Source organism: Chrysemys picta, chromosome 1, assembly GCF_011386835.1.
Source record: "Chrysemys picta bellii isolate R12L10 chromosome 1, ASM1138683v2, whole genome shotgun sequence".
Classification (NCBI taxonomy): Eukaryota; Metazoa; Chordata; order Testudines; family Emydidae; genus Chrysemys; species Chrysemys picta.
The window spans coordinates 1,280,747-1,307,664 of NC_088791.1; the positions used below are offsets into that span (position 1 = coordinate 1,280,747).

At 56.5% G+C, this 26,918-nt stretch overlaps 1 protein-coding gene across 2 annotated transcripts in view; it reads right to left on the bottom strand.

The window, feature by feature from the left end:
* The window catches only part of MAPK8IP2 (mitogen-activated protein kinase 8 interacting protein 2), a 61,409-nt gene that overhangs the window by 33,182 nt on the left and 1,309 nt on the right, over positions 1–26,918 (bottom strand). For both annotated transcript variants that reach the window (XM_065590722.1, XM_065590680.1), the window contains exons 2-3: positions 11,536–11,641; positions 1,121–1,348 (exon numbers count right to left, since the gene is read on the bottom strand). In XM_065590722.1, coding sequence (XP_065446794.1) covers positions 1,121–1,348; positions 11,536–11,641 — 334 coding nt within the window. The remainder of the gene's footprint in view (positions 1–1,120; positions 1,349–11,535; positions 11,642–26,918) is intronic.

Sequence of the window (26,918 nt, forward strand, 5' to 3'; positions counted from 1 at the left end):
CGATTCCACCAAGTGATGAAACCTCCAGAATACATCCAACCAAAACTGGCACCCTGGACGGGAGGGGAGGGGAGGACAGGGGAACCGCACAGACTAAAGCTAGCCGGGATGGAACACATGTCACTGCACCTGGGGACAGCCCTGCCCGGGCCCTCTGGGGGGAGGGATGGGCCAGGACCCAGTGGACTTTATCCTCTGTGACTTCGGAGACATGCAGCCCCCTCAGCACCACACACACAAACGTCCCACGTCACGCATGGCACTCACATGCCCTGCCCAGGGCAGGAGCAGAGACCCCCACACCTCCAGTGACTGACACCAAGACATGGGAAAATCACACAGCCACGCTCAGCGCCTCACGCAGAGACCCCCCGACCCCTCAGTGCCGTATGCAGAGACCCCCCCAAGCCCCTCATTGCCTCACACAGAGCCCCCCCAAAGCTCCTCGGTGCCGTATGCAGAGGACCCCCCGACCCCTCAGCACTGCACGCAGAGACCCCCCAACCCCTCAGTGCCGTATGCAGAGACCCCCCGACCCCTCAGCACCTCACGCAGAGACCCCCCAAAGCCCCCTCAGAACCTCACGCAGAGACCCCCCAAGCCCCCTCAGCACCTCACGCAGAGACCCCCCCGACCCCTCGGCACTGCACGCAGAGACCCCCCGACCCCTCAGTGCCATATGCGGAGACCCCCCCCAAGCCCCCTCAGTGCCGTATGCAGAGACCCCCGACCCCTCAGTGCCGTATGCAGAGACCCCCAACCCCCCTCAGCACCTCACGCAGAGACCCCCCCCCAAAGCCCCTCGGTGCCGTATGCAGAGACCCCCCGACCCCTCAGCACTGCACGCAGAGACCCCCCGACCCCTTAGTGCCGTATGCAGAGACCCCCCAAGCCCCCTCAGCACTGCACGCAGAGACCCCCCGACCCCTTAGTGCCGTATGCAGAGACCCCCCCAAGCCCCCTCAGCACCTCACGCAGAGACCCCTCAAAGCCCCTCAGTGCCATATGAAGAGACCCCCCAACCCCTCAGCACCTCATGCAGAGACCCCCCCCAGAGCCCCTCAGCGCTGCCCGCGGTGACCCACTAGCCCCTGTCTCAGTGGAGCTGCAGGCCCCTCACCTGGGCCCCCGGCACGCTCAGGCTCAGGGTACTGGGCCGGGGCTTCTGTGTCTCCTCGGCGCCGGGTGAGGGGATGGGGGAGGCCGAAGGAGAGGGCGGCACATCCAGTCCGGTCCTGTCCGGCTCCTCCTCGTCCTCATTGTCATCGATCATCTCAAACTCCTGGAAATCCTCCGAGAAGGTGCAGATGGGGTGGGGCTGCTCACAGCGCTCCAGCACCAGGCCGTCCTGGGGGGGGAGCACAGGGGTTAGGGGGCAGCGCTCCATCACCTGGCCATCTGGGGGGGGAGCACAGGGGTTAGGGGGCAGCGCTCCATCACTGGCCATCCGGGGGGGGGGGGCACAGGGGTTAGGGGGCAGCGCTCCATCACCTGGCCATCCTGGGGGGCTGTGACATTATGAGTGTAATATAATATCTCATTGAGAGGTGACAGGGCCAGAAAGAGTTAATTACCTCCCAGACTGACCTGACCCAGGGCCGAACTTTAGAGACTGGTTAGGAAGATCTGTAAATGAATAGAGCTTTGAAATGCAGCCGGCATTGTTAGAGGTAGAAGGGTAGGTGTTTGCTCAGGTCTTGGGATGTAAGCAAACAAGTCTTGTCTATTCCTATAGCTTTGATTCAAAGATCAAAAAAGGAATATTAACATTTAGGAAGACACTTGAGTGAAATAGTATTATTGTCTCTATGTCTCTTTGAAGGTTGTGGTAACCTGTATCTGAACTGTTTAATGGATAAATTACCCTGTGATAATTGCCAGGATGTTTGGAAGGAGAATTAAGCCTGTTGCTTTCTCAGGCAGAAAGGCTGCTGGAAATTTATAAGAACCCTGGGACATGATCCTGCTTCATCTCAGATCTGCTTTGGGTTTCAAGAGGGGAAACCTTCTCTGCCTCTTCCCCCGAGGCCCCGCCCTCACTCCATCTCTTCCCACCCCCTCTCCGCCTCTTCCCCCGAGACTACGCCCTCACTACGCCTTTTCCCCGAGACCCCGCCCCCTCTCCACCTCTTCCCCCGAGGCCCCCGCCCTCACTCCGTCTCTTCCCACCCCCCTCTCTGCCTCTTCCCACCCCCTCTCCGCCTCTTCCCCCGAGACTGCGCCCTCACTCCGTCTCTTCCCACCCCCTCTCTGCCTCTTCCCCGAGGCCCCGCCCTCACTCCATCTCTTCCCCCACCCCCTCTCCGCCTCTTCCCCCGAGACTGCGCCCTCACTACGCCTTTTCCCCGAGACCCCGCCCCCCTCTCCACCTCTTCCCCCGAGGCCCCGCCCTCACTCCGTCTCTTCCCACCCCCTCTCTGCCTCTTCCCACCCCCTCTCCGCATCTTCCCCCGAGACTGCGCCCTCACTCCGTCTCTTCCCACCCCCTCTCTTCCTCTTCCGAGGCCCCGCCCTCACTCCATCTCTTCCCACCCCCTCTCCGCCTCTTCCCCCGAGACTGCGCCCTCACTACGCCTTTTCCCACCCCCACTCCACCTCTTCCCACGAAGCCCCGCCCCCTCTTCCCCGAGGCCCCGCCCCCTCTTCCCCCGAGGCCCCGCCCTCACTCCGTCTCTTCCCACCCCCTCTCTGCCTCTTTCCACCCCTCTCCGCCTCTTCCCCCGAGACTGCGCCCTCACTCCGTCTCTTCCCACCCCCTCTCCGCCTCTTCCCCCGAGACTGCGCCCTCACTCCGTCTCTTCCCACCCCCTCTCTGCCTCTTCCCGCCTCCTCTCCTCCTCTTCCCCCAAGGCCCCGCCCCCTCTTCCCCTGAGGCCCCGCCCTCACTGTCTCTTCTCTCAAGGCCTGTCCCCTCTCCGCCTCTTCCCGCCCCCTCTCCGCATTTTCCCTCAAGACCCCGCCCTCCCTGCGCCTCTTCGTGCCCCCACCCTGCCTCTTCCCCCGAGGTCCCCCCGCCTGCTGCTTGCGCCTCTCTGCCCCCTCCCCCCCAAGGCTTGGGGAGACGGAGAGGCACAAGCGATGGGAGGGGGACTTAGGGAGAGGGGAAAAGAGGCTCGAGCAGCAGGGGGACTCAGGGGAGGGGGCAAAAAGGCGCGGGCGGGTGTGGCTTCGGGAAGGGGGGCCAAGCAGGATCAGGCATGGGGCAGAGGGGGCGTGGAGCTGGGCCTTTGGGGGAGGCAGCCTTGGGGTAGAACAGGTGGCGGGGCCACTGTCCGGGTGGTGCAGGCCCCCCAAATGCAGGAGTCATGTGCTGCCCATGTCCGTCTGTCTGGCTCCATGTCCCCCCGGTGTCTGTCTGGCCCCATGTCCCCCCATGTCTGTGTGTCTGGCCCCATGTCCCCCCTGTGTCCGTCTGTCCCCATGAAACCCCCATGTCTGTGTGTCTGTCTCCATGTGCCCCCCCACCCTGTGTCTGACTGGCCCCATGTCACCCCATGTCTGTCTGTCTGGCCCTGTGTCTCCCCCCATTCTCTCCCTTCTCTTTTGCCCCCTTTCCCCACCTTTGCTGCTGGTGTCTGGAGCTGAGCCCGACAGCAGTGTCCCTGCCTGCCCTCTGCGGGCTCCCCTCTCCCTCCCTGCACCATCCTGGGCCTGGAGTCCCTGAGTCAGCCCAGCCGGAGCGCTGCGTCACCGCTGTCCCCAGGTGCCTGTCCCCCAGCTGGCTCGGACAGAGGAGCAGATCAGGGCACTCAGCACTCCTGGCGTGTCTGTGCTAGCAGAATTCGTGGCTGGCTTTCAGCACCAGCAGTGGGCAGGATACCAGCGTGGCAGGGCTGGTGCTTTACCACCACATGCTCTGGCCCTGCTCTTGGGTGACCGTGTGGTAGGGGAGCCGGGATCCTCTCTGCATGAGCAGCTTAGTGCCAGGGCCCCAGGGCTTGTGCTAGCAGGGGCTGGAATATGCTCACAGATTAGAGAGCCAGAAGGGACCATTGTGAGAACATAAGAGCAGCCAGACTGGGTCAGACCAAAGGTCCATCTAGCCCAGTGTGCTGTCTGCCGACAGTGGCCAATGCCAGGTGCCCCAGAGTGAGTGAACAGAACAGGGCAATCATTGAGTGATCCATCCCCTGTCATCCAGTCCCAGTGTCTGGCAGTCAGAGGTTAGGGACACCCAGAGCATGGGGCTGCATCCAGGACCAAAAGCTGTGTTGACTCTTCCCCCAACTAATTGTGTTCATCTATGTGTCTGACAATTCTATTCTTTACTCTAGTTTCAGCCAATTCACCCTGCTATTGGAGTTAGGCTACCCAGCCCTGTAATTGTCAGGATCGCCTCTGAAGCCTTTTAAAGACAATTGATGTACATCTGGTACAGAAACTGATTTAAATGATAGCTTACAAACCACAGTTAGTAGTTCTGCAATTTCACATTTGAGTTTCTTCAGAACTCTTGGGTGAATCCCACCTGGTCCTGGTGACTTATTGCTGTTGAGTGTGTTTAGTTTCATACTGTTTAGTTTGTTCCAAAACCTCCTATCATGACACCTCAATCTGGGACAGTTCCTCAGATGTGTCACCTAGAAAGAATGGTTCAGGTGTGGGAATCTCCCTCTCATTCTCTGCAGTGAAGACTGACACAAATAATTCATTTAGCTTCTCTGCCATGGTCTGTGACCCTTGTGTAACACAGGCCAGAGAACTTCCCTGAGATAATTCCTGTTTGAAGTAGAGCAGATCTGTTAGAAAAAACATCCAATTGATGTAAAATTGCCCGTGGTGACAAACCCACCCTGACTGTGGGGAAGCTGCCCCAGTGGTTAATAACCCTCACTTACAAAATTGCCCCTTATTTCCAGTCTGAATTCATCTGGCTTCAACTGCCAGTGCTGGATCTTGGTACACCTGGCTTTGCTAAACTGACCAGCCCTCTATTACTCAATAAACTGCGATCGATTCACCCCTTAACCTTCTCTGTTAGCTAAACAGATTGAGCTCCTCGAGTCTATTGCTACAAGACCTATTTTCCAGACCTTCAATCACTCGTGTGTTTCTTCTGGGACCCCTCTCCAGCTTATCAACAGCCTTTGCAACGTGTGGGCATGGAACTGGACACAGGATCCCAGCAGTGGTCTCCCCAGTGCCAAACACAGAGATGAAATAACCTCTCTGCTATTGAGAGTTCCTGCTTATGCACCCCAGGATCGCGTTAGCCCTTTTGGTCACAGTGTCACTCAGAGCTCAGGTTCAGCCGATTCTCCACCACGACCCCAATCAGAGTCCCTGCTTCATCGACAGAGTCCCCCATCCTGGGACATGTCTGACGGCCTTTGTCCCCAGGTGTCTACACTGACACTTCACTGGCGCTTGCTGGCACCCAGCTCACCAAGCTAGCATTGAGCCGCTCTCTCCTGCACAAGCTCCCCGGTGCTACGAGGAGAAACCAGGAGGCCGCTGCACAGAAGGATTCTAACGTTATGTGACGTTATGAACATAAACTGTGACCATATAGATCATTGTTGCAACCACTGTTATATATTTCCAGCAAATATTGTACAAAGGTTGTCATGTAAAGTGTCTATAAAAAGGTTAGAATTTCCTGGTTATGACGATGCTATCTGTACGTGTGTGTCATTGTTGTAGTTGAAGTTATGAATATTGGCTATGTACTTGTATCTCAATGTGTTTGATTCTAAGTAGCATTAGTGAAGCATTTGGTCAGCTTCTTGAGAAAGAAATTTACAGATTAAGTGTCCAATCAAGAAACACTGAACTGACAATGGACCTTGGGAGACACCAATCCGCATCTGAGTCTTCCTGGGAATGTTCAAACTAACATGTGAACAATGGCATCTGCCTGTAGAGAGCTGAGTCATGCATGGACATGTGACTTGCCCATGTGACTCCAAACTCCATCTTGCTGCTGTGATTTTCCACAGTAAGAACAAAGGGGTCCTTCCACAGGGCAGAGGATATAAAAGGCCCTGGAAACCCCTCCATCTTGTCTTCAATCCTGTTTCTTACCTCTGGAGGAACCTTGCTACACTGAAGCTCTGAACAAAGGACTGAATGACCCATCCCAGCTGGGGATGTTCCAGAGACTTGATTTGAACCTGCAGTTTATTCCATCACTGCTGCAAGCCTGAACCAAGAACTTTGCCATCACTGTATGGAATTGATTCCATTTAACCAATTCTAACTCTCATTTATATTTCTTTCTTTCTATGAATAAACCTTTAGATTTTAGATTCTAAAGGATTGGCAACAGCATAATTTGTGGGTAAGATCTGACTTGTATATTGACCTGGGTCTGGGGCTTGGTGCTTTGGGAATCGGGAGAACTTTTTTTTCTTTTACTGGGGTATTGGTTTTCATAACCATTCGTCCTTATAACAAGTGGCACTGGTGGTGATACTGGGAAACTGGAGTGTCTGAGGGAATTGCTTGTGTGACTTGTGGTTAGCCACTGGGGTGAGACCAAAGTCCTCTCTGTGTGGTTGGTTTGTCTTGGGCTGTGACTGCCCTGCTCTAAGCAAGTTGTCCTGAATTGTCACTCTCAGAAGTGTCCCGCCAGAACGCATTGTCAGTGGCGTAGTCGGCAGGATCCACAGAACTAGGTCAGTTAAGCTTTGGGTCAGAACCCCACGCTATCCAAATTTGAATTTTGGTATTAAGAGTTTGGTTGGTTAAAGAGCAGTTGCAATGGCTGAGCAAAAAGCATATGAGGATCTTGACAAAAAAGCCCTGGAAGATTTGTGTTCAGAAAAGGAGATAAGCTTTAGAAAGAAAGCTACAAACCAAGAACCGAGAGAGCTGTTCATGGCCAGTGATCAGGAGGCAGGAGCACAGCCCTTCACTGAGGCTACAGAAGCTGCAGAAGCCATTGGAATGCAAAAGGCAGCAAGTAAACTGCAACTGGAGCATGAACAGAGACGAGCAGACATTCGATGGCTGGAAAAGCAAACGACAGCCGAGACGGAGAAAGAAGCTAAGGAAAGGACTGCTGAGTTAGAAATAGAAGCTGAAAGAGAAGGAAGGGCTCGTAGACGGCACATGGAATGACTGGCTGCTGAGAAGAGGGTTGCCAGACTTAGGCTCCAAGTCAAAAAATCAAGGGAAGAACGGCAGAACCTGTATCCTCTTGAAAGCTCAGTTTATAACAATGTTGGTCTGTTGTATTACTCTGAGCAGTTGTCTGTATTTCACCCATTATGTTATGACCAGGGGGAAGGAGACTCTAATCTGGTGGGAAATGGCTGTCTGTCTGTGAATGAAGTTTCGGAATGTCTGTCTACTGTCTCAGAAGTGAATCTGGAATTAGATCAAGTGCGGAAAGAACTCATGGGTCAGGAAAATGTTTCTCAGGAGCAGACTGAAGTGGATGGTCAGGTGAAAGCCCTGGCTGAGGAAGGAAAGGGCAGATTTTTGATGGGTGGTGAATTATGGGCAAGTACAGCTTGTAAAAGTGAACCTGAAAAGGGTCACTGTGATTTGCTGGCAGTAGCTCAGTGTAGTGAGAAGAGCAGCAGTTTATAAGTTGGGAGTGGCCATGGGCCTGGTAAGGAAAGTTTGGAGGAGCCAAGGCAGCCTTGTGAGCTGATGGCTTTGTCTAGTCAGCAGTTTGGGAAGGCAGGGAGAGTGGAAGATGAGTGTCCCTATACCTTACCTGTTTCCTGTGTGGAGAATAGTGACAGTGAAGGAAATGTGCCTGTGTCTGTCAGGGGTATTGACTTGCCTATGGAGGAAGCTACCCCAGTCTCCAAGCAGTTGTCTGTGAACAGCCCTGTGTGCTGGGACAAGGGAAATGAAATCCCGAGCTGTGTGTCTGGTAAAGGGAAAGGTTTCTCCAGCTCTTCTTTGTCTGTGGGGCAGACAGAAGGTGCCTTTCAGCCTGGGATGGTTGAGGGTAGTGCAGTTGTCTCAGAGTTGGTTCTGGATTCAACTAAAGGGAGGGAATGGTCCTAAGTCTGTGTCTGCTGGGGAGAATGGCACCGTAACTAGGTTGCATCCAGTTAGTCTTAGCAAAATCCCAGAGACCAGACAATTCTGGTGCTTGTATTTTGTTGTTGCTAATGTGTGGCTGGAAAAGGGTGTAGCAACTCTATCTGATCAGGGTGATACCCCAGATAGGGCACAAGAAAAGCAGGAAGGTGATTTGATTGTGTTACCTACTGATAGTTTGGAAACTTGTAGCAAGAAGGAAAAGATTCCTGAGCTTGTGTGTGGCAAAGGGAAGGAGAATGTCTCTGACCATTTGCCTGAGAGGGGATTGTGTAGGAATCCGCCTGATGAGCCAGAGGTGATCCTGGATGTAAGTGAGACCCAGACAGAGTTTGTTGTTGCTCAGGAAAGTGTTCCTTTAGAGCAAGCCCTAGGTAAAGAGGGTAAGGGCAGAATTTCTGTGAGGGGTGAACTGTTGCTTAGAGAAGCTCCTAGGGAAAGGAATCCTCATGGTGATCTGTGCAAGCAGTCGGCTGCAACTGAAGGGTGTGGAAGTGATTTAATCAAGGAAGTTTCAGTTCCTAACAGTCAGAAATTTTCAGTTGTGAATGGATCCACTGACTTTCCTTTTGAAAGATTCAGTGTGGGTAGCTTTGAGAAGGTCTCAGATGGAGTAAGAGCTATTAAGAAAGTTGAACAGCCCGATAACCAAGTGGCTGTGCTTGACCAGGTTGTTGGAACAGGAATATCTCCATGCTGATTCTGTGAGTGAGCAGCAGGGCCGGCTCCAGGGTTTTGGCCGCCCCAAGCGGCCAAAAAAAAAAAAAAAAAAGCCGCGATCGCAATCTGTGGCGGCAATTCAGCGGGAAGTCCTGGGGACCGTCCCCCGAATTGCCGCCGAATACCTGGATGTGCCGCCCCTCTCCAGAGCGGCCGCCCCAAGCACCTGCTTGCCAGGCTGGTGCCTGGAGCCGGCCCTGGTGAGCAGTCTGTGCTTCAGGGTCTGAGGACAGATTTGGTTTCTGGTGTTTCAGAGAAGAACAGTTTTATGACTAAACGCTTAAAGATGCAGGCGAGAGCAAGCAAACTCTCACCCTCAGACTCTTTGGATTTGTGTGGTATCTCTTTGAGCAGGGGGTTGGACTAGATGACCTCCTGAGGTCTCTTCCAACCCTGATCGTCTAGGATTCTTTAAGACAGAGTCCAGCCTTGGAATTGGTAGCAATTAAGGATATGAAAACTGGTGAACAGGCTCCTGTCTGTGTTGATGCAAATTACCTGGCTGGCAGGGAGAAAAAAGACTTGCTAATAGCTGTTAGCACAGAGAGCCCACCCCAACAGCCAGTGAATTCTGTTAAGCAAGAAAAATCAGGGTTTGATCCTGCAGGACAAGGAGGAAAGAGAGAACTGAATTTTGCAAAGGGAAGCCACAAGTTAACCCTAAAACGCTAAAACCCCAATGGTATTGAGCCAAAGGTGTGGCATGACAACCATGATTGTAGATGGACACTTGCAATGGATTAGTTGTTATTGCTAATAGTAATTTTGTAACTAATGTTGCTATTACCAAGAACTGTAAAAATGTACAATGTGGCTAATCTTTTGAAAAAACCCTTGAACATGTTCAAAGAAATACATAAGATCACACGTTATGTTAAAAGACCTTGTTACGCTGATGTTTCACAGTTGGTGCCTGTAAACAGTATTGGAACTTTTCAGAGGAAAAGACATTCCAAACCTGATGTGCTGTATGGAAAGGGAAACTGAGGCACACTACCATATTGCTTACATGGCTAAATGCCAAGATTCCTATAATATGGACAACATTAATATCTACATTGTCTTTATATTAATCGGGTTCCAAACATTTGCCAGAGCTTGTATAAAGAAAGTAGCTATGTTCTTTAGCTCTTGGCAAGATCACATAAGACATACAGGAACCATGCTGCAAGAGCAGATCCAATCCACTATTGTTCTAACCAAGTTTTACCTTCAGTTTGTAAAGAGATTCAATCATGTTATTGAACATGACTTTGATAAACCATTTCTGTTATACACTGGTAGGGCTCCTAACCCAGTACAAGCTGTAGTGAGACAGAACCAGGATGGGGAGCTCTTGGGATGCAGTCAGTGATGTTGGTGTCATCCCTTCCTGCATCCATTTTGCATTGGGGGTGTGACGTTATTGACAAACTGTGACCATATAGATCATTGTGGCAACCACTGTTATATATTTCCAGCAAATCTTGTACAAAGGAGGTCAAGAAGGTGTCTGTGAAAAGGTTGTAATTTGCTGGTTATGATGATGGTGTCTGTGTGTGTGTATCATTTTTGTAGTTGAAGTTATGAATATTGGCTCTGTACCTGTAGCTCAATGTGTTTTGATTCTCAGGGCTATGGCTACACTGTCGCTTTACAGCGCTGCAACTTTCTTGCTCAGGGGTGTGAAAAAACGCCCCCCCCCCCGAGCGCAGCAAGTTACAGCGCTGTAAAGCGCCCGTGTAAAGAGTGCCCCAGGGCTGGGAGCCGCGCTGCCAGCGCTGTAAGCTAATCCCCTCGTGGAGGTTTCTCCCAGCTCTCTCCCAGCGCTGGTGCCGCGACCACACTCGCACTTCAATGTCCTCTCTGTTTGGCTGGTTTGGTTTGCCGTCATAGTAAAGGAACCCATCCTTGGGCTGTGATTGTCCTGCTCTAAGCAATTTGTCCTGAATTGATACTCTCAGTTGGGTCTCGCCAGAGGCAGTGGCAGCGCCAGGCACCAGCGCTCCAAGTGTGTGCCTGGGGTGGCAAGCCACAGGGGGCGGTGTGCCGGTCCCTGCGAGGGCGGCAGTCAGGCAGCCTTCGGCGGCATGCCTGCGGGAGGTCCGCCGGTCCCGCGGATTCAGCGGCAGTTCGGCGGCAGGTACGCCGAAGCCGCGGGACCGGCGGACCTCCCGGAGGCATGCCACCGAAAGCCGCCTGCCTGCCGTGCTTGGGGCGGCAAAAAAGCTAGAGCCGCCCCTGGCCAGAGGCTGCATCATTAGAACACCCTCCAGGGCCGTCCGTCAGACGTTGCTGGGGTGAGGAGCTGGCAGAGCTGGAGGAATGGGAGGTGCTGTAGGCTGGGATTGAGGAGTCATGGATGTCAAGGTCAGCAGGGACCATTGTGGCCTGTATCCGGGACCTGCCCCACTGTCACTCCGACAGCAGATCTCTGAAAAACCAGCAATCTGGCTCCAACCCAGGATGGAAAGAGGCTGGGGTACTACTGCTTGGGATTGAGGGGCATCAGCCAAAGTGTGTGCGCGTGCGTGTCTGCATGTGCGCGTGTGCATGTGCGTGTGTGCACATGCTGGCACACACATGCTTGGGGAGCCCGGAGCAGGGCGCAGGGCAGAGGTCTGGGGGTAACAAGGCATTTCACTTCTGCCATCTGAACTTTCCCCATTGGGATTTACCTGGGGGAGTGGGGGGGGGGCATCGCTGGTTGGGAGCAGGAGCTCAGCTGTGCTCAGCCTGCACTGGGCTCCCATTTCTGGGTGGCAGCACATCACCCTGTTGGCACACGCGGGCACCAGGGTCTCTGCCTGTCTCAGCCCCGCCTTCCCCCCTCACCTTCTCATAATGGTCCGAGTCATAGTTCAGTCCAATGCCACAGTCATCCGTGATTTCCGACAGGTCCTCATCGTCAAACTCCTCCAGGCTGATGTCCTGCGGGGGCCTGGGGCAAAGGGAGAGCAAGCAGAGATCAGGTCTCCTGGGCCACCCCCACACAGCCATCCCCTACTCCGCCCTGTGTCCACGCAGGGAGGCAGGACTGGAGACTGGGGGCCTCTGGGCTGGGGAAGGGCAGGCAGGGGACCTGTCAGGCCTCCAGGGGCAAAGTCCCAACCCCTTTGGGGTGGAAGGAAGTGCTGGAGAGGAGAGCCGACACTGAGGCCAGGAACAAGCCCGTTCGCACACGCTGCCCCTTGCACATGGAGTCCCCCTCTCCCGCGCATCGGTTCACAGAGCCACCACCCATCTCCTCACACACGCCAGCTCGGCTGGGACCCTCACGGGAGCCAGCCTCAGCGCGGACGGCAGGGCCGGGCCTGGTCAGGGTCCTGTCTCCCAGCCACGGCCCCTGTTCAACCCCAACGCTGGCACCTCCAGCCTGCACCCGAACAAATGTGTGAGCCCTCGTCTTCCTCTCGCTGCCCCCTGGCGCTCCCACGCTGGGTCTCCTAGAGCCGAGCTCTCGTGGGCAGGGACTGGCTCCGTCTGCACCTGCCCAGGACCCAGCACAATGGGGCCCGAACCTGCCAGGGTCTCTGGGTGCTGCCAGCACGCACACACACACAGCGGGACGGGTAAGAGGAAGGCCCCTGTCTGCAGTGTGGGACGTGCCCCTGGGTGGGGCAGAGGGAAGGAGTCAGAGACGCACGCTGGCGTCCCCGGTGGGGTTCCATTTGAAGTCTTATTTTTAACCCCTTCTAACTTTCTCAGCCAGAGCCAAGGCAGAGAGACCCCCTCCCTTCAGGGCTGGCACTCCGGCCCCAGGGCGTTTGCTTGGGGGGCACTAGGGGGAAGTTCCAGGGTTCCTGGGGGCTCAGAGATGCCACAGGGATTTTGCTCTGTCATCACTAGAAAAGAGTTTCCTTTTGGCATTTCTCCCCCAGCCCAAACTTCCTGAGCTCTGGGCCCTCAGGCTTGGGATAGTTACGCCTGCAGCGAGTGCACTTGGCTGAGGCGGGAGCTCTGTGGGAATCAGACCAGCAGCTTCTTTCGCACCCCAGGAGTGGGGCTTTCTCCCTGGAGCCCCCGTCTCCGAGAGCAGGAGGTTCTGAAGGGGCACTCCCCGCAAACAGCTGCCCAACCTCCTGGTGCGCCTTCAAATCCCTCCTTTGCCCTGCTGCCTACAAAACGCTCCAGAGCCCGGCCTACGCCGCTGACCAGTCCTCTCTGCTTCCTTGTGCTTCCCTGACAGCCTGGCTCTCGTCTGACACTTCGATTGCCGGTCCCTGGGCAGCGGCGGCCTTTTGTTCTGTCTGTCCAGTGCCTGGCACAGGGGGTTCTGCTCCACGGCTGCGGCTCCCCCATGTACCAATAATAAATAACTGGCTAATTGGGCTTTGTGCCCAGGGATGGGGGTGTGAGGCCCAGCGCAGCGGAACCCAGAGTCAGGTTGTTGCTTCTCATTAGCGAAGCCATTGTGTCCGACACATTGCACTTCACCCACCACTGCCATGCAGCCACCTCTGGGGAGCAACATGGCAGCTGCTGAACAGCAACAATGCCCAGGCATTTAGACCAGGAAGGGCAAAAGACTCTTGTATCGGACTGAGGCTGCAGGGGGGATGTAGGGAGGCAGAATGGACCATCCAGTTTGGGACGTGGCACGAATATCTGTGAAAAGCAAATTCCCACGTGTGAGTTGTCATGGAAACTCCACTTTAAACTCACACTGCACGTGCCTGTGCACCCACCCAGGCAGGGCACAGAAAAAGGAGCATGAGCACAGCTCCGCAGCCAGCCCTGACCCCGGATTCTTCCCGTGTGCCAAACAAAACTGGCCAAGCACGTGGAGCGGGGAATAAACGGGTGGCGGCTGTGACCTGCTCCTGACCATGGCTCTCGGCAAAGCCCTGGTCTCTGACCTGCTCTCCTGTCCTGCCTCCACCAGTGCACCGGCCACGAGCGACCCTCGGCTTGCTCCTCTCGCTGGCAGCTGCCTCCCTGCTGGCCAGGCCACCCCCTCTCCGGACTCCAACCATGACCTGCCCTAGAAACTCCCTCCTGCTCTCTCCCCTCTTCCCTGCAGTGCCTCCCTGGGCCCTGTCCTGCTGCATGCCCCCCTCCCGTCCCTTCGTGTGACTCTCCCTGGCTGGATTTGCACGGTACGTGATCCCAGGGCTCAGGCCCTGTCCCTGCTGCATGCCCCCCTCCCGTCATGTGGCTCTGGAGGCACCAAGCGGCTTTCCGGCCTGCAAAGTGGTACATGGATATTCCCAAGCAGCAGGGAAGCCACCTCTGTTATCTGCTGGGAACTATTCACTCAGCTACACTGAGAATAAAGTTCAAGGAGTCTCCCCCCACCTCTGTTCCCGCCACTAAGGGGCTCAGCAAAGGGCTCTGGGGAACGGTTGAGTTAGCACTAAATGGGGTGACACAAACTCATCAGGGCTGGACCCTCTCACCAGCCCTCGGCGGCTGGAAAAGAAACCGCCTCTCTGGGGAATGAGAGGCCCGGGGTCAGAGACCCTGCGATGCAGCATGAGCCAGACATGAGTCCTTCTCCCTGGTCTAGCTGGAGACAAAGCACTGTCCTGACCCTCCCGGGCTGGGTCCACGCCCCCATGGTCAGTATGGCAGAGAAGACAAGCGCGAGGTGCCCAGGAACCTCAGGACTGGCGGCTCCTGGCACTGCCGGACAGGGACGTAGGCTGCTCTGCCTTGCCTCACCGGTTCCAACGGGAGGAGGCTCCGCACTGCCAGGGCAGCTGCATGCCGAGAGGAGTGCCAGCCACTCGCAAACCCTGCGCCCGTTCCCTCTGCGGCTGCGCTAGGCCCTGCAGGGACGCCGCGTCGCCAGCCCCACACATGGGGCATCACCAAAGGGCCCGGGAATCAGGAGATTTTTCATTTGCCTTCTGCCCCTGGGGGGTCACTCAAGTCACGTGTTCAGGCTTCTCGCCTCGGCCACGAGGGCTGGAAACGGGTTATTCTTTCTAACGGAAGCCGAGATTCTCATGGGATCCTGGGACTCCAGGAGCTGGGGCTGCCAGAAAACACCCCAAGCAGCGCTAACTCCTGGCCAAACTGTGAACCTTGGCACTCCGGGGAGTGTGTGGTCACAGAGGGTCCATTGGTGTGTCCTGAAGCCCACAGAGCCATTAGGCCTCATTCTCCCACAAGCCCAGGGGATACCAACGGCCACGAAGGGCCAGGCCAGGCCATCTGAAGGTTCCCGAGAGAAGAGTCTTGTTAAACTGGAGCGAAGGGAACGGTTTCAGTAACTGAGGGCACGTCTACACTACAAGAACAGCCCACGGCAGCAAGTCTCAGAGCCCGGGTCAGTTGACTGAGGTTTGCACTTGGGGGCTAAAATCAGCAGTGTAGCTGTTCCGGCTCAGGCTGGAGCCTGGGCTCTCAGACCCTCTCCCCTCACCAGGTTCAGGTTCAGGGCCTGGGCGGGAACGTCGATGCTGCTGGTTTAGCCCCGGGCTCCGAGCCTCGCTGCCGACAGGTCTTTTTTGCAGTGCAGATGTCCCCCGAGAGGTTGGAGAGCTCCCGAGAAGACAGCAGTTACCCCAAACCAGCCAGAAAGGAAGGGACGGAAGGAAAGGTTCAATTTGGAATAACTCCAGCACTGGCAAGGATGGCCACAGACCCGGTTCCCCTACACCTAGCCCTGTGGAGGCTGTGGCAAGCCGCGGCCAAGGAAAGGGAGGCAGTGGAGAGCCAGGACCCCCAGCCGTTCCAGGCCACTCACTGGGTGACAGTCATTTAACAGACTGCTAGTGCACAGTCCTGCTGGGCCGGGCCAGGCCAGAACCTGTGCGTGGAACCCCTTCCCCGGGAGCGCAGCAGTGCAGAGACTTACAAATGGCACAGCCCTTCGGAAGAACCAGAGAAGCTGTGCTACTCGGCAGGCCTGGGCGAAGACGGGAGCCGTGCTGGAGTGACCTGAACTGCACTACTGCACTTCCTAGGTGTTGGGGTTATTTTAACTCTAACCTGACTGGAATTCCCTGCAATTCTGATCACTCTCCGGTACTTCTCTGGCCCTCACCAGTACAGCACCTGAGCACCCTGGATTTCATCTTCACACACCCCTGGGGGGACGGGTCACTTTTGTAACTGCAACAGTCTTGCAGGGGGGTTATTCTGCAGTTCCTGCTCTTTTCCCCGCCTCTCTCAGTTCAGTATGATGTTAACGGTGCGACACGCCAGACAAGTGTTACCAAAGTGTTAAAAAGAAAAAGTGAGGCAGAGCTGGTCAAAAAATGTAGAACAAAACATTTTCCTGCCAGACAACAGGATTTCACTGAAACTGTCTTCAAGAAAAGGTCACTTTCTCTCAGGGAAGTTGGCACAAAGTGTTTTGGGTCAATATTAATCTCTGCCTCAGCACGGGCTGCTGCAGTGCCTCGTGGGAGCTGTAGTTCCATGCTCCCATTCCCCCTGGTGGTCTTGCTCCCTGGCCAGACTACATCTCCCTTAATGCACTGGGGGTCTCCCGGGAGCCCCTGAGCAGCCCAGGCAGGCAGAGCTCACTGCCAACCCTAACAACAACTTTTCAACATTTCTGAATCCACGTGTTTCTGACTTCTCCCTTCTGTGACAAGTCTGGCAGTTTGCCATGATCCCCTTTTCCAAGGAGCTGCAGGCAGAGCCCTCAGGCCCCTGCTGGGGTGTGTTCGACTGGCCCAGGATGGAACTTCACAGGACGCTGGGGGTTGGACCCTCTGCACCCACTTGCCTTCGCTGGCCGTTCTGACAGCAGCATGGCCAGCCCCAAACATTCCCACGTCACAGAACTGGCATAAAACCAGGAGATTTAAAAAAAGAACAAATGTGGTGTTGTTTTTCTCTGCCCTGTGGCTCTGCATTGGCTCCAACCTTTAGTTTTTCCCCTTAACTGATGGGAACAGAAACTTACTGGGTGTTTTTGAAGTGAAAGGAGACTCTTACCTAATCCCGTGATTCCAGCAGCTGGGCCCCCGGGTATCAGGAGACGCACGGGACCATGCCAAGAGTCAGCGAGCCTGTGATTGACAGGTCGCTCTGTGGCCGGCTCAGCCTAATGGAGCCTTGTCTGGGAATCCCAGAGACGATTTAGAATTTGGAAACGTCTCTAGACAAGCCAAGGGAGCCAGGAGGAGACGGGAGCGGGAAGTGGGGTCCCAGGCCCCAGACCTGGATTCTCATTCCCCGTCCAAGTGTCGCCTCCTGAACGGTGCCAGCCTGCTGGGGACCTCACGAGGCCAGCAAGAGCCATGGGTCGGACGTGGGGGGTTATCAAGTTCCCAGGGACCTTCCAAGATCCCCAGCAGCTCTTGTGAGCTTCTGAAGGCAGCCGGGAGGCATCTCTGCAGCGGGACGGGAGAGGGGGAGTCCAAGAGCTGCTGGCTGTGTGGGCAGGAGCTCTCAGCCATTCACCGCTCTTCAGCCGGCCCCCGCTGGAGACCCCCTACCCTTAACACTCCCCAGCAATCACTGACGAGCAATTTCCCAAAGACGCCTGCCCTGCCCTGCCCCAGGATTAGGCTCTGCCCTCAGCCTCTCAGGTGGTTTCCGAGGCCATGATCTCCACCTGGGTTTCTCCAAGTCCTGGCTCCCAGAAAGGGCTTCTCTGAGTCTCCTGAAATGTGGGCGAGTCATTGCCCGCCCGCCACAGCCACACGTGCAACCCCCGAGGAGTGTTCTGGAGCAGGACACACCTGGGGCTCCTGGCAGAAAGCAGCTCTCGGGCTGAGCTGCGGCGTGCTGGCCGCTGCCTCTCCACGATAAACCACCAGCCAAGTTTCTAGGTCAAGCCGCTGGCGTGCTATCGCCTGACACGAGAACAAAACTTCCTCTGTCGGGCTCTCCCAGCCCAGCAACGGCTCCGCCAGCCCCCTCCCCGTCTCGCCAGCCACCAGCCTGCAGTGGGAAGGACCATTCCAGAGCATGCTCCCCTGGCCTGTGGGGCTACCGCTGAACTTACTGGGGGCGGGGAGGGCTGGCCACCGCCTGCATCAGGAGATGCTGCCGCCGCCTGCCTGCCCCCTGGAGTTACCAGAGCAAGGCCTGGCTGCTCCCAACTCCCCCAGGCTGCCATAGCCCAGAGAAGAGTCGGATCCGTCCCCTTCGGGCCCCGGCTATGAGAGAGGCGGTGCTCCGGGCGAGGGGGCTCTGCTGGTGAGCAGGTGCCAGCCATTCTCTGCGGCTACTGCCCGCCGGGCCCCTGATCCCACAGCCCCCAAGGCCCTCGGCCTTAGAGGCAGCTGGAATCCCGCTGCCAGGGGCTCGCCCGGCTGCTGCTGGCTGCTCCGTCCTTGGCACATGGACTCTGAGATTTTCCAGCTCTCTCCAGCCCCACCCTTGCCTGCTTTCCTCCCAGCAGGATGGGGGGGCTGCCTTGGGGGAAGGGGCTGCTGCATGGGAGGGTCAGAAGATCATGTTGCCAGCAGCCCCCACCCCATACAGGAGGCAGCAGCGTGCACCCCACAGGGCCTTCTGCACGGGAGGGGGTCTCCTCGGAGTGGGAGCTGAGCATCATCGCTCCCCCCGGCTGAGGCCCGGGTGCTGCTCGGGGGGAGGCTGCTGGCCCCATGGCAGTGGGATGGAGCTGACTCCTCCTCTTTCATAGGGTGTGGGGGGAAGGGCTGCTTCCTGGAGTCTCTACAGCCCCAGAAACTCCACCCCAGGGTCACATCCCGGGGCGATGGGGGGAGGGCGGGCTAGGGGCCGCGGAAGGGCAGCTTTGCCGGGGGCTCTGTCGGGCCTGGCTGTGAAGCTGTGTGCAGGCTCTGAGAGGAGCCCCTGGGGCCTGTCCCCTCCAGCGTGTTGTGCAAACACACCAGCGGGGGGAGGGAAGCAGATCCCTGCCCGGGCGGGAGGGGACTTGGCATGGTGAGATTTCACTGGGACCTGGGGGTGAGACGGAGTGTGGTGAGCGGAGTCAGTTCTCCTAGCACTAACCACTTGCTCGTGGGTGGGAAGACGCAGCTGGGCCGGTCTCTACAGGCGAGCTCAGCTGGAGCATGGAGGGGACAGGCTCCTGCAGTGGAGGGGGGCAGGGCTGCTTCTGGGACCTGATCTCTCCCCCGCCTCAGAGCACTGAGTCGAACCGCGGTGCCTTGGGGCAGGGACCAGTCTCCATTTGCCTGGGGAACGCGGAGCACAGGCAGGAGGCTGCAGGACAACACCCACCCCCCTTGAGATCTAACCCCTCCCTCTGCTCTGCTGGTGGATTCCCTGGCCAGCAAGGATGGAGAAAGAGAGGCGCCTGGGGGCCAAGTCCCCATGTTCGTTTCCCCTAATGCCAAGCGCTGCTCCTCCCACCTGCGCCGGGCAGTCAGCCCTTGGGGAGCCCTCCTGGAGACAGGACTCTGCTCGGCTCTGAGGGCCTGTCTACACTGCCCCAGACACCCGCGGCTGGCCCCGGCGCCATGGTGGGAGGGAGACGCGCACTCGGGGAACTGAGGGATGAACGCCAGACGATCTGGGACAGGTTCAGAATGGGAGGAGGGAAGAACCAGCCGGGGAAATGCAGGCAAGGCCCCTCAGAGGAAGCCACCCTGAACCCCAGTACCCAACGGGTACCATGGTGCAGGGAGACGGTGGGGGGCGGAGAGGAGCTGGTGCTCCTCCCACACAGGGGCCTATGACTCTATTCCCCAGCTGTTCTACCATGCAGGGACCCTGGGGCTGGGGGAATCAGGTGATGAACAGCAGCGAGAGCTGCTCAGTCTGGAGCAGAACCAGGAAAAGACATGCTCGTGTCTGGGTCGTGCCCAAAGGCACTGCCCCCTCCATCCCACCAGCCTAGCATCCCCTTCACTTCCTTCCCCCACTCCCATCATACCATCCTTATGCTGCCCCCAGGCACCAGGCACCCCCATTCCAACCCCTATGCATGACTCGCTGTTTCCACCAGGCCCACAGACACCGTGAGAACGATACCGGTGGGTGCATGCCCGCCCCCTGTGTCTGTCTGACCAGTGCATGCTGTGGGCACCCCACCAAGGGCTCAGCAAAGCCAGGGGGCTGGTCTCACAGCAACGGCAAGTCACGGCCCTCCGAGTGCCAAGGCCACAGCTCAGAGGTCAGTCACAGTGCAGGAGGAGCCGCTCAGCCCGGCTATTGCCTGAGCAGGACAGCCCCGGCCTCGCTGAACCATGGCTGTGACCCAAGCGTGCAGGGGACAAGCTGCCCTCTCTGCAAGTGGAGAGGGAATGTTTCTCCCCTGGTGCGGTAACCGTGGTTCTCTGGGACGCTGGGCCCTACGGGTGTGCCACTCCAGGTGCCTGCACCTTGCGAGCCCTCGGCGGAGATATCGAGCTAGCAGCGCCCATTCGGCCCCCGCAAGCGCCCAGTGCCTCCTCGTGGCAGAACCGAGGCTGTATAAGGGTGTGTGGGCGAACCGCCCTCAGTGCCTTAGGGAACAACAGAAGCAGAGAGGAAGGAGGGTGGGTCGCGGTGCACCCACACGAGCACACATCTCGACGAATTCCAGTTACTGCACAGGGTGAGTAACGCTTCCTTCTCCTTCGAGTAGGCTCCCGCTGGGGGCTCCACTCTGGGCGGTTCCTGGGCAGTACCCCCAGAGGGAAGAGGGAGCGTCAGAACAGGGGCCAGAACTGAAGACAGTACTGCAGAGTCGAGGGCATGGAGCAGGGTGTAACGCTTCAAAAACGTGCGGACTCAGCTCCAAGTGGCAGCTCTATATACCTCAGATCCTGGGACAGTCTTCAGAAACGCAGTGGACATTGCCTGTGCTCTGGCCGAATGTGCTCTCACCAGCAGACTCAGAGCAGGTAGAGATACAACCCACATTTCTAAAGCCTGTGAACAGAAATAGGAACCCCCTTATACCTGTCTGTGAAGGAGATGAAGAGGCCAGGCGATCTCCTAAACGGCTTAGTCCTATCCAGGTAGAGGGCCAAGGCCCTTCTAACGTCTAGGATATGGAACCAGGATTCCTGCTGAGAACTGTGAGGTTTTGGGAAAAGTACTGGTAGATGGATGGATGGATGAAGATGAAAATCTGACGTAAGCTTTGGGAGGAACCTAGGATGCGGATGTAGAGAGACCTTTTCATTAAAAAACATGGAAAAGGGGCATCTGCCATCAAGGCTCCAGTCTCCATGGCCCCATGAGCCAACATGATGGGAACTAAGAAGGCCGTCTTCACAGATAAATGAAGTAGGGAGCAGGTCGCCATTGGTTCAAATGGAGGTCTCGCGAGGTGGTTGAGAACCAGGTTGAGGTCCCAAGATAGGATGGGGTATCTAATGTGGGGGAAGTGGTTACCCAAACCCTTAATAAATCTGGATGATACCAGGTGAGCAAAAATGGAGAATCCTACAAGGGGATGAAAGGCTCAGATGGCAGCCAGGTGTATCCTGACCAAACCGATGGATAACCCGGATGCCGTCAGATCCAGCAGGTAATCTAGGATGAGGGAAAGGAGAACCGATTCCAGCTGGAGGTGGTGATGACCGCACCAATGGATGAATCTCTTCCACTTCTGCTGGTATTTGTTTGCATTCAACTGTAGGTCCAACTCTTGGAAGAGAGCAAGGGCCTTGTGCGTGTAGACAAGGATTGAGAACAGGTTAACAGACAGGGAACAAAGGGTAGGAATAAATGGTAAATTTTCAGAATGGAGAGGGTTGGTAACTAGTGGTGTTCCCCAAGGGTCAGTTCTAGAACCAATCCTATTCAACTTATTCATAAATGATCTGGAGAAAGGGGTAAACGGTGAAATGGCAAAATTTGCAGATGATACTAAACTGCTCAAGATAGTTAAGACCAAAGCAGACTGTGAAGAACTTCAAACAGACCTCACAAAACTAAGTGATTGGGCAACAAAATGGCAAATGAAATTGAATGTGGATAAATGTAAAGTAATGCACATTGGAAAAAATAACCCCAATTATACATACAACATGATGGGGACTAATTTAGCTACAACTAATCAGGAAAGAGATCTTGGAGTCATTGTGGACAGTTCTCTGAAGACGTCCACGCAGTGTGCAGCAGCAACCAAAAAAGCAAACAGGATGTTAGGAAACATTAAAAAGGGGATAGAGAATAAGACGGAGAATATCTTATTGCCCTTATATAAATCCATGGTACACCCACATCTTGAATACTGCGTACAGATGTGGTCTCCTCATCTCAAAAAAGATATACTGGCATTAGAAAAGGTTCAGAGAAGGGCAACTAAAATGATTAGGGGTTTGGAACGAGTCCCATATGAGGAGAGATTAAAGAGGCTAGGACTTTTCAGCTTGGAAAAGAGGAGACTAAGGGGGGATATGTTAGAGGTATATAAAATCATGAGTGATGTGGAGAAAGTGAATAAGGAAAAGTTATTTACTTGTTCCCATAATATAAGAACTAGGGGCCACCAAATAAAATTAATGGGCAGCAGGTTTAAAACAAATCAAAGGAACTTCTTCTTCACACAACGCACAGTCAACTTGTGGAACTCCTTACCTGAGGAGGTTGTGAAGGCTAGGACTATAACAGCATTTAAAAGAGAACTGGATAAATTCATGGTGGTTAAGACCATTAAGGGCTATTAGCCAGGATGGGTAAGGAATGGTGTCCCTAGCCTCTGTCTGTCAGAGGGTGGAGATGGATGGCAGGAGAGAGATCACTTGATCATTGCCTGTTAGGTTCACTCCCTCTGGGGCACCTGGCGTTGGCCACTGTCGGCAGACAGGATACTGGGCTGGATGGACCTTTGGACTGACCCAGTACGGCCGTTCTTACGTTCTTAGACAATAACACTGCCGCGAAAGAGCAGCCTTTGAGTAGCCGGTTGTCGAGGTACGGGAAGACAAGAATCGCTTCCTGCCGAAGGTAAGCTGCCACTACTGCTAGGATCTTTGAAAACCCTCTTGGGGCCGAGGCTAGGCCGAAGGGGAGCACTCGGTTCTGGCAATGATCTTGGCCTATGGTGAATTATAGGTATTTCCTGTGCGATAGGTGAATAGTTATCCTGAAGTAGGCCCAAACCAATTCCCTTCCTCTAGTGAAGGAATTTATAGTTGCCAGAGTCGCCATGCTGAACTTCTGAGGCATGACCCACGATCAGCCCCAACCTCTGTCCATCTTTGGCGCTACAGGTATTTTGAGTAGAACCCTCTGGCCCTGTGAGGGGAAGGGAGCGACTGCTGTTTAGAAGACACTTGGGTGGTGGTGGAGGGCAGTTGGGCGGCCCTCTTCCTCAGAGATCTGTCTCTCTTTCTGGGGGGTTCCATGGGCCAGTGGTACCCCATGCACTGAGCAGGCCATAATCTCTGGGCAGTTTCCTGCTCATAGTTGCGTATATGCCCCAGGGATGGAGGGCAGCCCTGGAGTCCTTCAGCATGTGCAGGGAGTCATTTCCGGTCTCCGAGAAAGCGTATGACCTTCAAAGGGGAGGTGCTCCACAGTGCTCTGAACATCTCTCCAACCCCGGAAATTGGAACCACGGTTTTCCCGCACACAACTACCGCTGGCGAGATGGATCTGCCAGCAGTGTCCGTGGCATCTAGGGGCTCCTGGAGAGCTGTTCTGGCCAATAGTTGGCGCTCCGCAACCACGGACTGGAGTTGCTCCTGGCAGTCTTGTGGCTGCTGTTCAACAAAGGCCGTGAGCTTGTTGTAATGAGTAAAGTTGTATTTGGCCACGGACCGTCTGACAGCCCATGATCCGGAACTGCAGGGCTGCAGACGAGCAAGACTTTCCTCCAAAGAAATCCAGTCGTTTTGGTTCTTGTCATGGGGGGAGTTCTCAAACAGTGCTGCTTGCTCCATTCATTCACCGCATCCACTACTGGGCGGGCTGAGGGGGGGGGTGTCGGAAAATAACAAGTGGAATCCTTCAGGGGCAAGGAGTGTTTCATAGCCGCCCTTTGACACGTCAGTGCAATAGTGGCCGGTGTCTGCCCTGCCGTCCGAGCCAGATCCAGGGAAGCCTCGTTACCAGATAGTGCCACACTGGAGGGTGGTGCCAACTGGAAAATATCGGCAGATCTTTGACCTCCGCCGAGGGATCTGCAGGGCGATAGCTACCCTTCTAGTGAGGGCCTGAAACCCTCTGAAGTCATCGGCCATGGAAGGTGGTGGAACCATAACTTCCGCATCCGGTGACAGAAATGGGAGCCTGCCTCATCTGCTGGAGCTGACGCTACCGGTGACGATGGGTGTACTGCAGGCGCTGTAGACGTCAGGCACCCGTGCTTGCAGTGTCCCCCCCGGCTGAGCTGCGTTGGTCGGTGCCGATGGCTGGAAGGAACAAGGCACACGATGGCACCAGCTGCTGAGGGCAGTGCTTCGGTGCCGATGGCAGGGACGAGCTCGATGGGACCCGGTGCTTTCGCTCCTTACTGGTGCAGGCGCCCAATCCTTGGAGCTCCAGGGCTTGGCGGGCCTGCTGGTGCCAGAGGGAGAGTCCTTGGCCTCAGCCGTACCCTCGGCGACGGCTCTCTTTTGAAGCTGGCTCCTTAGAGTTAAGAGTTCACGCTCCTCTTTTTGGCTTCCCTTTCGGAGGAGAAGCACGCCCTGAGGTTGATGGAGTGCTGGGTCTGGCCAAGGACAGATGTATGGGGGGCGGGCGGGGACCTGGCCCAGAGGGTGGCTGCAGGGAATATCCAATGGCCAACAGTCTGAGCTTCATCCCCGTGTCCTTCCGAGCCCTGGACTAAAGAGCCAAGGAGAAGTAGCACTTCTGGGAGACGGGGGACTCCCCTCGGCAATGGACTGTCACTTACCAATACAGCACCCCAGCCAGAGAGGCAGCGTTAGAAGCCTGGCAAACCAGGCACCCCCACCAGGAGGGGACAGGTATCCCAGGGGAAAAGAGAGGGAAGACGCCATACTCTCACCTTAGCTAACTATTACTAATCACAAAACAGTCACCTGCAGCCACAAACTAACTGAAGAAGGAGAAAAGGCCGAGTATGCTCTACGAGAACCCGCTGCTGCTCCGTCTCGGGCCAAGGCGGTAGAGAAGGAACTGAGGGTGGTTCGCCCGCACACCTCGACACAGCCTTGGTGTCTGCCAGAGGAAGGCACTGGGCACACGCATGGGCCGAACGGACACTGCTAGCTAGAAAGCTCCCAGTGAGGGCTGGAGAGGTGCACGAGCCCCTGAAGTGGAGCATCCAGAAGGACAAACCCTGCTGAAGGCTCCATGTCTGGTCTACAGCCCCTGGTACGTCAAGGGACCTGCCTGCCACCCGCTTCCCACCTGGGGGCAGCCTTGGTTAGTAACCAAGGAAAAACCCTGGCCACGTCGCAGTCCGAGGGCCCTTTGAACGCACCCGTCCTGCATGGAGCTGCTCAGAACTTCACCGCTCTGCCCCGCTCCGAGTTCTCGAGGGGCTTGCTCCGAAGCCAGAGCCCAGCCCCAGCAGAGTAAGACAAAGCAGGCCCTACAGTCCCTGCCTCAGTCTCATTTCATGGGGAGGGGAAGAGACTCCCGCGCGGTCACAAGGAAATGGCAGCGCTGGGACGCACACCAGGCGTCCTGATTCGCAGCCTAGCAGCTGCACCACACAAGCACCAGGCTGTAGGGAGGAGCAAGAGAGGGAAATCTGGGCAGCCCCGTGAACCGGCCAGCCCTGCAAAGTCTTGTGCCCTTCCCGACGGAGACGGGGGCCTGGGAGGGGTTGTGCTGACCAGTGTGTAGCTCCTGCTTGTCTGTTACCTCCACAGTGCTGGTGCGCAGGGCTGGGCCTGCCTGGGGCTCTAGGGAGTGGGGGGGGGAGGCGGGCACTCAGCACCTTCGGCAAAGAAGCCAGGATGCTAACTGTGTACCAAGGCTTCCTTTCTCCCCCATGTTAACCAGCCACCGGAGTTCAACAAGCCCCAAGCCCAGAGCACAACTCCTCTCTCCTCCCAGCCCCTTGGCTTGCAAGTGGCCCTGTCCCACTGGCTCTCCAGTCAGCCTGCTGAGTGGGACCTGGATTTCGACAGCAGAAAAACTAGCATCTCTCTGGTGTCCACGAGTGCCAGGCCGAGGCAAAGCCCGGCCATTGTTTGCTCTGCCGCTTGCAGAGACTGGGCGACGCGGCACTCGGGCAATCCCCATGTTTGCACCTGCTCATCTTTACACATGGCCTGGGGGGACCCCACCAGCATCCAGCCTGCGACCGAGTGCCACATGGTACAGCCACAGAGCGCCGCTCGACGGCAGCCTTTTCACTCCTGTCCAGGGATCTCTGACTTCTCTCCGGCGGGCACAGGGCCACCCTGCCACATGCCAGCGAGCCCTGGGAGGTCAGGGACAACCCTGGGCACCTCCCTGCTCGAGGGACTGCAGTGGGCCTGACCCTGATCTCCCCTGCCCAGATGCCCCCCTTTCCCCGGCTTCCTGCTCACACTGGAGCGCGAGGGAGCAGACGCAGGCCCAGCAGCTCCCCCCGTTGGAGGCTTGGACGCTCCCCGGCCTGCCGGTGCCAGGATCGGGTCCCTGGCTGGGTAACGCACCCGCCCACGTGGGAGCAGAACGTGGCTCCAGCCCGAGGAGTGTGGGGCCGTGTTGATCTCTGCAACGGGAGCTGCGGGCCTGTGGGGATGGGCCCCTGGGAAACGCCAGGAGTAACAATAAACAAACGGGAGCCACACCAGAGGAGAGCAAGGGATCGACTTCCTGGGGAAGATTAAACTGGCTAAATCTGTCGAGTTGGGCTCAACGGGGGTGGGGGAGGGGACGTGCTCAAAGCCTGCAAATCTCTGGAGGGCGTAAATCCCAAGGACACAGAGCGGGACACGAGGGGTGTAACTAGGGCAAGGACAGGCTGAGCAGCAGGACGACTTCCTGGCAGAGTATCCCACGGGACTGGGGAATCGCGCTGGGGAAGGGCCGGGCCCGTCGCTCCCTTGATGGGGGGTGGATCCGGTCAAGAATCATCCCCGGGGGGAAGGGCCGGGCCCGTCACTCCCAGACAGGGGATGGATCCGGTCGGGAATCGCCCCAGGGGGAAGAGCCAGGGCCCGTCGCTCCCCGACGGGGGGTGGATCCGGCCGGGAATTGCTCCCCCTGGGGGTCACAACACTGGCTTTTGGTCTTTAGTTTCCGAGCTTCCATGAGAGGAGGAGCGGGATCAGCGCCACGCCAGCAGAGGACAGGGGCTCTCCGTCTCTGCCCTCTGTCACACCACGGGGCCTGCAGCTCGGCTCTCAGAAGTGGGGGCTGTGCCTTGGATGCTGCCCTGCTCCCTGGTTTAGGATCCACTCCCCAAACACACCATTTTCTGATAACATCAGTGGGGACCGACACCCCCTCTCCCCCCCCCCGTGCCCCCAGGG